Here is a 12,374-nt window from a genome sequence, read left to right as displayed (position 1 = left end):
GTGTTGGAGTGTTCTCTCTCTCTGACAAAGGCCCATGGAGAAGGCCTGTCTGAAAAGCAGTGTTCATGTTATCAAAGAGCCATTTCATCAGTTGACTCCACATGGAGAGGAGGGACTGTGGGTCACCTCAGTTAAAGGGATATTTCAGGATTTTGGTAAATTAATGCCCTTTATTAACTGTACTTTCCCAGAGACAGGTGAACTTGTGGATACCAAGTCAAATTCTTTGGAAACAACAGTGAACTGTTTACTTACGGGTACTTTGCCAACAAGGCAGAGTTAAAGATATATATATTTTAAATTATAAAAAGTTAAGAGGTAGTATGCTTGCTGTACCCAAAGATTTTCAGTCTTTGTGCTAAGCTAGTTAGCATCGGCTTGCAAACGGATCACTAACTTCCTTCATACTGGACGCAGATACATAAAAATGTTATCTACGAGTTCATCTGACTCTGGAGATGTAGATAAATGGTCTCATTGCCAAAGTCCCGAACTATCCCTTTAAAAGGCCTATTCCTTCAGACTGCCCTTCTTTCTCTTTCCTCCTCTCTCTCTTTCAGCCCTGTTGTTGACTGTCTCCCACAGGGAGAGATTGTGGCTGGGATATGATATGGCTGTGATACCCCTATGGGCTGCTGAGCTAATCTACTTAATAATATCTAACTACAGGCTTTGTCCACATGATTCTTCACAAGCTCACTTCCCCATAATGAGTCACCTAGCACATAAGCAACAAGTCAGCAGCAACACAGGCTACGCTATCCCACTCTGCAATTTCCTGTCAATACAGTGTATTCGGAAAGTATTCAGACCCGTTGACTTTTTCCACATTTTCTTACGTTACAGCCTTATTCTAAAATGGATTAAATAAAACAAATCCTCATAAATCTACACACAACACCCCATAATGACAAATCGAAAACAGGTTTATCGAAATTTTGGCAGAAAACAGAAATAATTTATTTACGTAAGTATTCAGACCCTTTGCTATGAAACTCCGTTGCGCTCAGGTGCATCCTGTTTCCATTGATCATCCTTGAGATGTTTCTACAACTTGGAGTCCACCTGTGGTAAATTCAATTGATTGGACATGATTTCGAAATACACACAACTGTTTATATAAGGTCACACAATTGACAGTGCATGTCAGAGCAAAAACCAAGCCATGAGGTCGAAGGAGTTGTCTGTAGAGCTCCGAGACAGGATTGTGTCTGGGCACAGATCTGGGGAAGGGTACCAAAACATTTCTGCAGCATTGAAGGTCCCCAAGAACACAGTGGCCTCCATCATTCTTAAGTGGAAGAAGTTTGGAACCACCAAGACTCTTCCTAAAGCTGGCCACCCAGACAAACTGAGCAATCGGGGGAGAAGGGCCTTGATCAGGGAGGTGAGCAAGAACCTGATGGTCACTCTGACAGAGCTCCAGAGGTCCTATGTGGAGATGGGAGAACCTTCCAGAAGGACAACCATCTCTGCAGCACTCCACCAATTAGGCCTTTATGGTAGAGTGGCCAGGCGGAAGCTACTCCTCAGTAAAAGGCACATGACAGCCCGCTTGGAGTTTACCAACAGGCACCGAAAGGACTCAGACCATGAGAAACAAGATTCTCTGGTCTGCTGAAACCAAGATTGAACTATTTGTCCTGAATTGCCAAGTGTCACGTTTGGCGGAAACCTGGCACCATTCCTACGGTGAAGCATGGTGGTGGTGGCAACATCATGCTGTGGGTATATTTTTCAGCGGCAGGGACTGTAAGAGTAGTCAGGATCAAGGGAAAGATGAACAGAGCAAGTACAGAGAGATCCTTGATGAAAACCTGCTTCAGAGCCCTCAGGACTTCAGAAGATTCACCTTCCACAGGACAACGATCCTATGCACAATGCAGAAGTGGCTTCAGGACAAGTCTCTGAATGTCCTTGAGCGGCCCAGCCAGAGCCCAGACTTGAACCCGATCGAACATCTCTGGAGAGGCCTGAAAATAGCTGTGCAGCGATATTCCCCATCCAACCTGACAGAGCTTGAGAGAATCATGTGGAGAAGAATGGGAGAAACTCCCCAAATACAGGTGTGCCAAGCTTGTAGCGTCATACCCAAGAAGACACGAGGCTGTAATCACAGAGTAAAGGGTCTAATACTACAGTTTTTTGTTTTTTAATACAAAACCTGTTTTTGCTATGGAGTATTGTCTGTAAAAAACAATTGAATCCATTTTAGAATAAGGCTGTAAAATAACAAAATATGGAAAAAGTCAAGGGGTCTGAATACTTTCTGAAGGCACTGAATGTGTCCCAAATGGGACCCGGTCTACAATTGCTCGCGGGCGCGAGAAGTGTTATTCTCCCTCTTTTGTTTGCCACAATAGGATTGACTGGAGCAGCACATACAGTGGGGCAAAAAAGTATATAGTCAGCCACCAATTGTGCAAGTTCTCCCCCTTTAAAAGATGAGAGAGGCCTGTAAATTTCATCATAGGTACACTTCAACTATGACAGACAAAATGAGAAAAAAAATCCAGAAAATCACATTGTAGGATTTTTAATTTATTTATTTGCAAATTATGTTGGAAAATAAGTATTTGGTCACATACAAACAAGCAAGATTTCTGGCTCTCACAGACCTGTAACTTCTTCTTTAAGAGGCTCCTCTCCTCCACTCGTTACCTGTATTAATTACACCTGTTTGAACTTGTTATCAGTATAAAAGACACCTGTCCACAACCTCAAACAGTCACACTCCAAACTCCACTATGTCCAAGACCAAAGAGCTGTCAAAGGACACCAGTAACAAAATTGTAGACCTGCACCAGGCTGGGAAGACTGAATCTGCAATAGGTAAGCAGCTTGGTTTGAAGAAATCAACTGTGGGAGCAATTATTAGGGAATGGAAGACATACAAGACCACTGATAATCTCCCTCGATCTGGGGCTCCACGCAAGATCTCACCCCGTGGAGTCAAAATGATCACAAGAACGGTGAGCAAAAATCCCAGAACCACACAGGGGGACCTAGTGAATGACATACAGAGAGCTGGGACCAAAGTAACAAAGCCTACCATCAGTAACACACTACGCCGCCAGGGACTTAAATCCTGCAGTGCCAGACGTGTCCCCCTGCTTAAGCCAGTACATGTCCAGGCCCGTCTGAAGTTTGCTAGAGAGCATTTGGATGATCCAGAAGAAGATTGGGAGAATGTCATATGGTCAGATGAAACCAAAATATAACTTTTTGGTAAAAACTCAACTCGTCGTGTTTGGAGGACAAAGAATGCTGAGTTGCATTCAAAGAACACCATACCTACTGTGACGCATGGGGGTGAAACATCATGCTTTGGGGCTGTTTTTCTGCAAAGGGACCAGGAGGACTGATCCGTGTAAAGGAAAGAATGAATGGGGCCATGTATCGTGAGATTTTGAATGAAAACCTCCTTCCATCAGCAAGGGCATTGAAGATGAAACGTGGCTGGGTCTTTCAGCATGACAATGATCCCAAACACACCGCCCGGGCAACGAAGGAGTGGCTTCGTAAGAATTATTTCAAGGTCCTGGAGTGGCCTAGGCAGTCTCCAGATCTCAACCCCATAGACAATCTTTGGAGGGAGTTGAAAGTCCGTGTTGCCCAGCAACAGCCCCAAAACATCACTGCTCTAGAGGAGATCTGCAATGGAGGAATGTGTGAAACAGTGTGTGAAATCCTTGTGAAGACTTACAGAAAACGTTTGACCTCTGTCATTGCCAACAAAGGGTATATAAGTATTGAGATAAACTTTTGTTATTGACCAAATACTTATTTTACACCATAATTTGCAAATAAATTCATAAAAAATCCTACAATGTGATTTTCTGGATTTTTTTCCTTCTCATTTTGTCTGTCATAGCTGAAGTGTACCTATGATGAAAATTACAGGCCTCTTATCTTTTTAAGTGGGAGAACTTGCACAATTGGTGGCTGACTAAATACTTTTTTGCCCCACTGTATCTCCCTATCCGGCTGATAACAACATCCTGGGTCTTTTCAACATCATGGACAGACTTGTATGTTGGTTGACCTGGCGGGCCTGGTCAACAGCAGGCCTGCCTCCACAGCACAAACATATCTCCCCTTTCTTCTCAATGGCTTGGCCAAATGTTTCCTTTAGTATCAAGCTATGTTTTATCTCAAGGGGATGGATGTTCTCTCTGCTTTTATGGTTAGTAGTACTGACGATACTTCAGGATTGTGTTCATTTGGGAGAAAATGGATTTTTTTGTGTGTTCTGTTGTTAAATGTTTTGTTATGGTGTACCCTACTGTACTTCGCTTTTGACTGCATGGTGGTGGACCGGGAGGAGTTTGACAAATACGTCATTCAGGAGCTTTTGCTCAAATCACTCTCTGGCACCAGTCGGATCTATGTGAGGACCTCTGCTCTCTTTTGGGTCTATGTATCCATCCATAGAGGAATTTTGTAACAGAGTGCAGAGGCAAATGTCCTCGCCCTGTAGACCAGAGCTAGTCTGGATCCAACTGCACATACAGTTCCTTCAGAAAGTGTTCAACTTCATTTTTCCCTTCATTTTTTCCATATTTCTTGTTGTGTTTCTGCCTGAATTTTAAATCGATTCAATTGAGATTTGGTCTCACTAATCTACAAACGATATCCCATTATGTCAAAGTGGAATTTTGTTTTGATAAATTATTACAAATTAATAAAAAATGAAAAAATGAAATGTCTTGAGTCAATAAGTATTCAACCCCTTTGTTATGGCAAGCCTAAAAAAGTTCAGGAGTAAAAATGTGCTTAACAAATCACATAATAAGTTGCATGGACTCATTCTGTGTGCAATAATAGTGGTTAACATGATTTTTGAATGTGGCAAAGAAATGTACTTTTTGTCCTGAATACAAAGCATTATGTTTGGGGCAAACACAGCACATCACTGAGTAGCACTCTATATTTTCAAACGTGGTGGTGGCTGCATCATGTTATGGGTTTGCTTGTCATCAGCAAGGACTAGGGAGTTTTTTGGGATAAAAAAAACGGAATAGAGCTAAGCACAGGCAAAATCCTAGAAGAAACCCTGGTTCAGTCTGCTTTACAACAGACACTGGAAGGCAAATTCACCATTCAGCAGGACAGTAACCTAAAACACAAGGCCAAATCTACACTGGAGTTGCTAACCAACATGACATTGAATGTTCCTGAGTGGTCTAGTTACAGTTTTGACTTAAATTGGCTTTGAAATCTTTGGCAAGACTTGAAAATGGCTGTCTAGCAATGATACATTTCTGAGAAATGTCTGAATTTTTCTTCCCCTTTGACATTAGAGTATTTTGTGTAGATTGTTGATAATAAATAACAATGGAAGCCATTTTAATCCGACTTTGTAACGCAATAAAATGTGGAAAAATAGTAGGGGGTTGAATATTTTCCGAAGGCACTGTATGTCTTCAACTTGGTTAAATAGTTAGTAATAGCCTAAACTAGTCCACCTTTTAGCAATTATGAAGCAAGTTGCAGTTTATTAACATAAAAGTCAGAAAAGCAACTGTCCAGTAAACATTTCCACTATCTTTTTACTGGCTTAAAACAAACATGAGCATCAAATATTTACAGAGAAAAGTGCATAATTATCAGCTAACACACTGGAAATATATCTTTGAGGGGGAAAAAATAACATTTGTCACAGGCCCTGTTTGTAGAAATAATATCAACGGTCAAAAGGAGATGTGTTGTGTTCTGAAACCGAGGCTTGAAATGAGCACACTGTGTGACTTGCATCCCTATACAGTATTAGGCTCCATTGAGTATTGTCGGTATACACATGGCTGCATTCCTACACTGTATTACATTGGGCAATGTTAATAAACAAATGACTGTGTACTGTTCACCCTGTGCTTTTGGGAAGTTTGGTATTTCTTAGTGGATGTCAGACTGCAAGGGATAACTAAGGCATAGTTAGTACAGAAAGCTAGCACTGTGTATGGACAGAGTCTGCATCCAACATGGCACCTTATTTCCTATGTAGTGCTCTACTTTGGCCAGGGCCCATAGGGCTCTGGTCAAAAGTAGTACACTATAGGGAATAGGATGCCATTTGGGATGCACACAAAGCCAACGAGAGAGTGCTGGTGTGTGACTCAGAGGCTCATGCTGTGTATTTGGGTACTATAAAGGTGTGTGTATGACAGAATGCTGTCAGGGTGGAATTCTGAAGTCTAAAATGCTGTTTGTCTTGTCTCCTTCCAGAGAACTACTCGGTCAGTGGGCCCGAGGGAGCGAAGACCGAGTCGGTGGCCAGCCTGCAGCCCCAGGCATCCCAGAGCTCCATCCATTCAAGCTCTCCGGGACCGAAGCGCTCGGGGAACACCCTGAAGAAGTGGCTGACCAGCCCTGTGCGCCGCCTCAGCCACGGCAGCAGCATCAAGAAGTTACCCAACAAGCACAAGAAGAGGGACGGCCGCAAGAGCATCGACCTGGGGCCGCCCGAGAGCACCCTGCACGGCGAGAGCGTAGACGAGGTAACGAGTGTCCTGACTCCTCTCCACAGCATCTCTCGCTCTCTCTTTTCAACTCTCTCGCAGGACGCGAGCGCAGACGAGGTAACAATCACCGTCTCTTCTGCGTCCTCTTCAGCCTCCTCTCTCTCTTTCCACTCTCTCCATCCAGCGCGTCTCTGTACATACAGTGATGGGTTTCTAAGGGACGTGTCCATCACGGTCCTTCAGGGACCGCTTATGGTGGACTTGTGCTTCTTTCAGGCTCTTTTAGTTTTTACAAAGGGTTAAGTGATTGGATCAAATTTAGAAGTACAGCTCAGGCAACGCCAGTTTAACCCATTGTTATCCAAACCAATGGGATTCTCCTCTAGATCCGACTGTTGAACTTCTCTTGAACCTGTAGGAAAAGGTCCGTTACAAGGATTGCTTATCTAAAGCGAATCTTGACCCTCCCATGTATGGAGGAGCAGTTTCCCAAGGATACAGTATGAGCTGTTATCTTATGACATCCTAGCCCAATTACCATGGGACAATTCTACAGGGTGCATAGGCAATGTTGGTTTAATCACAAGTCATGAACAATGGGCATCATCGTGTAAATTGGAGCCTTCAAGCTATTTTAGTCAGTGCACTAGTGTGTATCTTTCCATTTTAAATGTGCGGATTGCAGCGCAATGTTGTGCTGTACTATAACCACTGCTAAATGTTTTAGATGCCTCCCACAAGGATAGAAAAGTGAGAGAAATGCATAATCACCATATGTTATTAGACAGCTACAGTATAATTTCACAGTACCTTGAAAAGTAGACTCCTTGTTCTCACTCCTAGCGGAGCCCCATGATATATATATATTTTTAAACCTCAAGGAATGGTCACAGAAGTGTCCCACATGATTTGATCTCGCCGATCAGTGGGACTGTAATTAGGGCCACGTCCCTAATGGCACCCTATTCTCTCTAATTGTACAGTGCACCATAATAGGGAATTGGGTGCCATTTGGGATGCAGCCCCAGGCCTGAAGTGACGTCCTACTGGGTGGCTGTGTGGCTCCCAGTGTGATTCTGAGACAGAGAGGCACTGTGGTGGAGCAGGGCACCCCAGTGAACCCCGGGACAATGGCTCACATTAACTCCCCCTGCTCCCCCCCTGACTCTACCCTTTCTATCTCTACAGAGGGGCAGAAAGGAGGGTCCCCTGTCCAAGCCCTCCTCTGGAATGCAGAGCGGAGGAGAGGAGGAGCCCGAGGATGACTCTCACACCCCCCTGCCGCCCCCCATGGAGATCATCAAGGACCCCTCGTCCCAGGAGGAGAAGGTATGACATGACACCCTCTCTCTCTGACATCGTAGTACCTCTTCTAGATGCGTCCAAAATGGCACCCTGTTATGCTCTGGTCAAAAGTATTGCACTATGTAGGGAATAGGGTGCCCTTTGGAAGGCAGACTTAGCAACAATGAGAAAATAGGACAAAAACATTTCAAAAGGAATATCTTCCCTTCGGTTAATGGACTTGTGTTCAAGCACCTTGGTCGCAGAGAATCTGTTATGTCATTCAGCACAGGCTCATAAGACGTGTCCACCTGCAGCCCCCTCCCCTCTGCTGTCTCTGTGTACAGTACAACACTATGCCACAAACTACCAGATGTGTCTACAGCAGAGTCTGTGTCTGCTGTGCCCTGATGAATGCGAGGCATTATGTACACTGGCTTGGTTTACAGCTGGAAGAGCTGCTGCACTGTGTTTGACCTAACTAACACACTGTTGCACGGTGTCACGTTCACTCTCTCACTTGACTCTATATACAAGATCACGCCACACGGACTGTGTCCCGAATGGCATCCTATTCCCTTTGTAGTGCACCGCTTTTGACCAAGGCCTCTGGTCAAAACTAGTGCACTATAATTTGGGACGCACTCTTTGTCACTAAATTGTCTCTGGCCTACTGCTTACTGATCTAGCTCGTGTATAATTCCAATAGCACCTCACATTTCTCCACTAAAGCTTGCCTTTTGTAGCTGCTCAAAGGTCCTGACTAATAACTACCTTTGTCTCCCTGTCCCTGTTCCCTTTCTCCTCCTCCCTGCTACTAACACTCCCTTCCTCCCAAACCGTGCCTTTACAGTCCTCCGCATTGCATACTGCGCGTCAGGGCTCCGCCGATGTCCCCAGCACTGCGGATCTTGTCAGTGCAATAGAAAAGTTGGTCCAAACTAAGATGGTAAGTGCTAAGGTGAATGCAATACAAAATGGCATTGGGCAATTTCTACGCTGTCTTTGCACACTGCTAACAGTCGGTGACAATCTCTTAACCATCTCTAAACTAACCCCCTGTTTCTCTTGACGTCATCTACTCACTCCAACTTCCGCTTCTCAAAGGCCACTAAGCAACCATGTCATGCTGACTGGGGGCCACCATTTTGAGATGCACATCAGATGTTCATGTTATCGCGCCGGACAGTTAACACACAGCTTCCTCTCTCAATGTGGTTGATAGAACAGAGGCTGCGTCTCAAATAGCACCCTATTCCCTGCCTAGTGCACTACTTTTGACCAGGGCCCATAGGGCATAGAGAATCGGGTGCCATTTGAGGCTCAGCCTCTCTTGCCACAAACAGATCAGATAAAGATTAAGATGAAGTAGTATGGCGTCAGATGAGAGATCGTGTGATACGTTTCCGAGTATCTAATGCACAGTAGCTTCCTTGTGAATGTTCGTAAAATTATTATTTAAAAAAAATGTTGACCCCTTTTTCTCCTCAATTCCGTGGTATCTAATTGGTAGTTACAGTCTTGTCTCATCGCTGCAGCTCCCATACAGACTGGGGAGAGGCAAAGGTCCTCCGAAAACATCCCGACCAAGCCGCACTGCTTCTTGACACAATGCCCACTTAACCCGGAAGCCAGCTGCCCCAATGTGTCGGAGGAAACACCGTACACCTGGCAACCGTGTCAGTGTGCACTGCGCCTGGCCCGCCACAGGACATCCTGCTGGCCAAACCCTCCCGTAACCCGGACGACGCTGGGTCAATTGCGCGCTGTCCCATGGGTCTCCCGGTCGCGACAGAGCCTGGACTCGAACCCAGAATCTCTAGTGGCACAGCTAGCACTGCAATGCAGTGCCTTAAACCGCTGCGCTACTCGGGAGGCCAAATGTTTGTTAATTTGACAATGTTTTTGATAACTCTCTTTCAGCTTTGTGCACGTGGAGCCATTTCCAAAAGAGCACAATACAATCGAACACTGTTTTTGAGATGCATAGACTTATTATGTAGCTCATTAAAGCAGAGTGATCTCATCAGTTCCCTCTCCCTGAGTCACAGCAGTGGACTGTGTGACTATAACCTCTGACCTCTGGCTTCATATCCTCTCTCTCTTCCCCCTTGTTAGAATCTGGAGCCAGGTGCCTATCCCAGCTTCACCAATTTGACTCCTCCAGAACAGACCAGCCCAGCCCTGCCCAGGAACCCTGAACTGGAGCAGAAGGCTAAAGCTCTGCGTGGACGCATGTATGAGACATGTAGCTAAACCTCTGGCTGACTCCCAATTCCCAAAGTGTGCATTTGCGCACTCCCCATCATGGATTTAACTATGGTGGAAACTTCCTCCAGCCAGTGATTACACCAATGCATTGGGTTTAAGTCCATGAAGGGGAGTGTTCAAGTGCACACTTTGAGAGAAAGTGGCACACAAACTAGGGCCCTTGCCTCTCTTGACACTCCCAAGTTAAAGTCCCTTTGTTTGTAGCATGACTGTGTATAGAGGTGGTTCACTCTGCAGAGAAATGCTGCCTCCTGTGTGTATTCAGGTCACTGAACACACTTGTCCTTTTCCTCAGGTTTGTCCTCAATGAGCTGGTACAGACGGAGAAGGACTATGTCAAGGATTTGGGCATTGTAGTGGAGGTGAGTTGAGAACAATCTCGTCCTAGCAGGGGACTATTCAGCCTCAAAAGTGCAGAAGGAGCGTGAGAGAGAGAGGCAACAGTGGTGTCCTAGTAACAGTGGGGAATGTGACCAGTCACTGCTCTAGTTTTAGAAGTCGTAAATCTCCAAGATGTGCGTCCCAAATGGCACCCCATTCCCTATTTAGTGCACTACATTTGACCAGAGCCCTATGGGCCACTATATAGGGATTTGGGTGCCATTTGGGACACATACAAGTGTTTGGTGCTGGAATAGCAGCCAGGCTGTGTCCTTGTTGTCGTCCTATTTGCATTGTGTCCTTTGGTATTTATGTCAAAGTCACAGAGAAGCTCTCTGACTTATGACCATATTTATGTGCAGTTTAGAAAACCTCATTTGAGTATAGTTTTGTCTTACATAGGGAGATAAGGGCATAGGGGTTTTCTCACGTCCAGGACCTGAGTCCCAAATGACAACATATTCACTATATAGTGCACTATAGGCCCTGGTCAAATGTAGTGCACTAATTACGGAATATGGTGCCGTTTGGGATGCAGTCCAGGAATTCAACCATATGTAGTAATCCTATACTCTTTTTCCACCACATGATAGTTTTACACTGCTGATTATTGTCGGACTCTCATGTTTCCCTTGACGAGTCACATCAAGGTCACGACCTGAATTCGGTCTGATTATTCTTTTTTTCCCCCCTTGTAGGAGTTCATGAAGAAGATGGAGGAGAAGGGAGTACCTGAAGATATGAAAGGAAAAGACAAAATGGTTTTTGGGAATATTCACCAGATCTACGACTGGCACAGAGAGTAAGTCGTTTTCCAGTCTGCTGATTGTGTCTGTGTGCAAAATGCCACCCTATTCCCTACGTGGTGCACTATTTTTGACCACAATGTGACTCTGTTGCTATCAATTGATCAAATCACTTTTTGTAAAGGAGAACGTGTGTAATTCAATTGAGGGTTCATATAAATGATCATAATATAACATAACATATTTGGTAGTTGAATAACATTTGGGGAAATCGGATCTAGACTTTATTTTCCTTATTTATTATTATTATCATTAAATATCCTGCCGAAAAGACTTCATGAGTATTGTTAAAGCTATGTCGAATTGCAGGAAATGAGCTTCAAAACAACACGTTTGTCAATTTTCCTTGTTCCCTCAAATTAAACAAAATCAAGCTGGTGGTGTATTTAATATAGCCATCTCAGTAAGCAATCATAAAAACATGTAAAGGGGGGGATTTTTCAAATGTGAAAAAGGTAGTGCTGGGGATAAATGTTGGGAACCCCTGGTAGAAGACCAAACGTAGGCGTGTAGTAAAATATACCACTATTTTGGCTTGTCTCATAACCATACACTGTGATTGAGAGAATGCTTCCTCCCACAGTTTTTTTGTCGGTGAGCTGGAGAAATGTCTTGAAGACAACGAGCACCTTCCTGAGCTTTTCATAAAACATGTACGTGTCTCATTTGTTGTTCGGATGAGATGATGGGTGTTGTAGAACTTCAAGTTAGACACATTTAACAGACTTACTGGGGTTTAAAAGTATTTTTCAGACATTTTCAACCATATAACTGGAAAATAAATGTACTAATACTGTGGCTCCTTTTGAACAGGAGAGGCGACTACACATGTATGTGGTTTACTGCCAGAACAAGCCCAAGTCTGAATTTATCGTCGCTGAGTACGACACATTTTTCGAGGTGAGCCATACCACACATACACAGCAGCCTGAGAACGTCTGTGCATAAAATATATATTTTTTATATATTTTATATATATATATTTGCATTATAAATAAGCCAAATCCTATTTGCATCTAATTCTACTTTAGGGCCTACAGCAAGAGATCAGTTCAAGACTGGGCATAAGTGACTTTCTCATAAAGCCAATTCAGAGAATCACCAAGTATCAGCTACTTCTAAAGGTAAGGCTAACATTCTCAACTCCAGCATTCAAGGAACCCTGTAATAT

At 44.1% G+C, this 12,374-nt stretch overlaps 1 protein-coding gene across 3 annotated transcripts in view; it reads left to right on the top strand.

Annotated features, from left to right (window-relative positions):
- The window catches only part of LOC115139459 (kalirin-like), a 275,127-nt gene that overhangs the window by 256,897 nt on the left and 5,856 nt on the right, over positions 1-12,374 (top strand). For 2 of the 3 annotated variants that reach the window (XM_029676917.2, XM_065003517.1), the window contains exons 30-38: positions 6,226-6,497; positions 7,650-7,790; positions 8,599-8,694; positions 9,864-9,982; positions 10,312-10,378; positions 11,096-11,199; positions 11,787-11,856; positions 12,017-12,103; positions 12,235-12,327. In XM_029676917.2, the coding sequence (XP_029532777.2) occupies positions 6,226-6,497; positions 7,650-7,790; positions 8,599-8,694; positions 9,864-9,982; positions 10,312-10,378; positions 11,096-11,199; positions 11,787-11,856; positions 12,017-12,103; positions 12,235-12,327 (1,049 nt within the window). The remainder of the gene's footprint in view (positions 1-6,225; positions 6,498-7,649; positions 7,791-8,598; positions 8,695-9,863; positions 9,983-10,311; positions 10,379-11,095; positions 11,200-11,786; positions 11,857-12,016; positions 12,104-12,234; positions 12,328-12,374) is intronic. The other variant, XM_029677004.2, reaches the window with a different exon arrangement.

Source organism: Oncorhynchus nerka, linkage group LG1 (genome assembly GCF_034236695.1).
Source record: "Oncorhynchus nerka isolate Pitt River linkage group LG1, Oner_Uvic_2.0, whole genome shotgun sequence".
NCBI classification, from domain to species: Eukaryota; Metazoa; Chordata; class Actinopteri; order Salmoniformes; family Salmonidae; genus Oncorhynchus; species Oncorhynchus nerka.
Note: the sequence above shows the minus strand (reverse complement) of the source record. Positions and strands in the feature narration are given on the sequence as shown.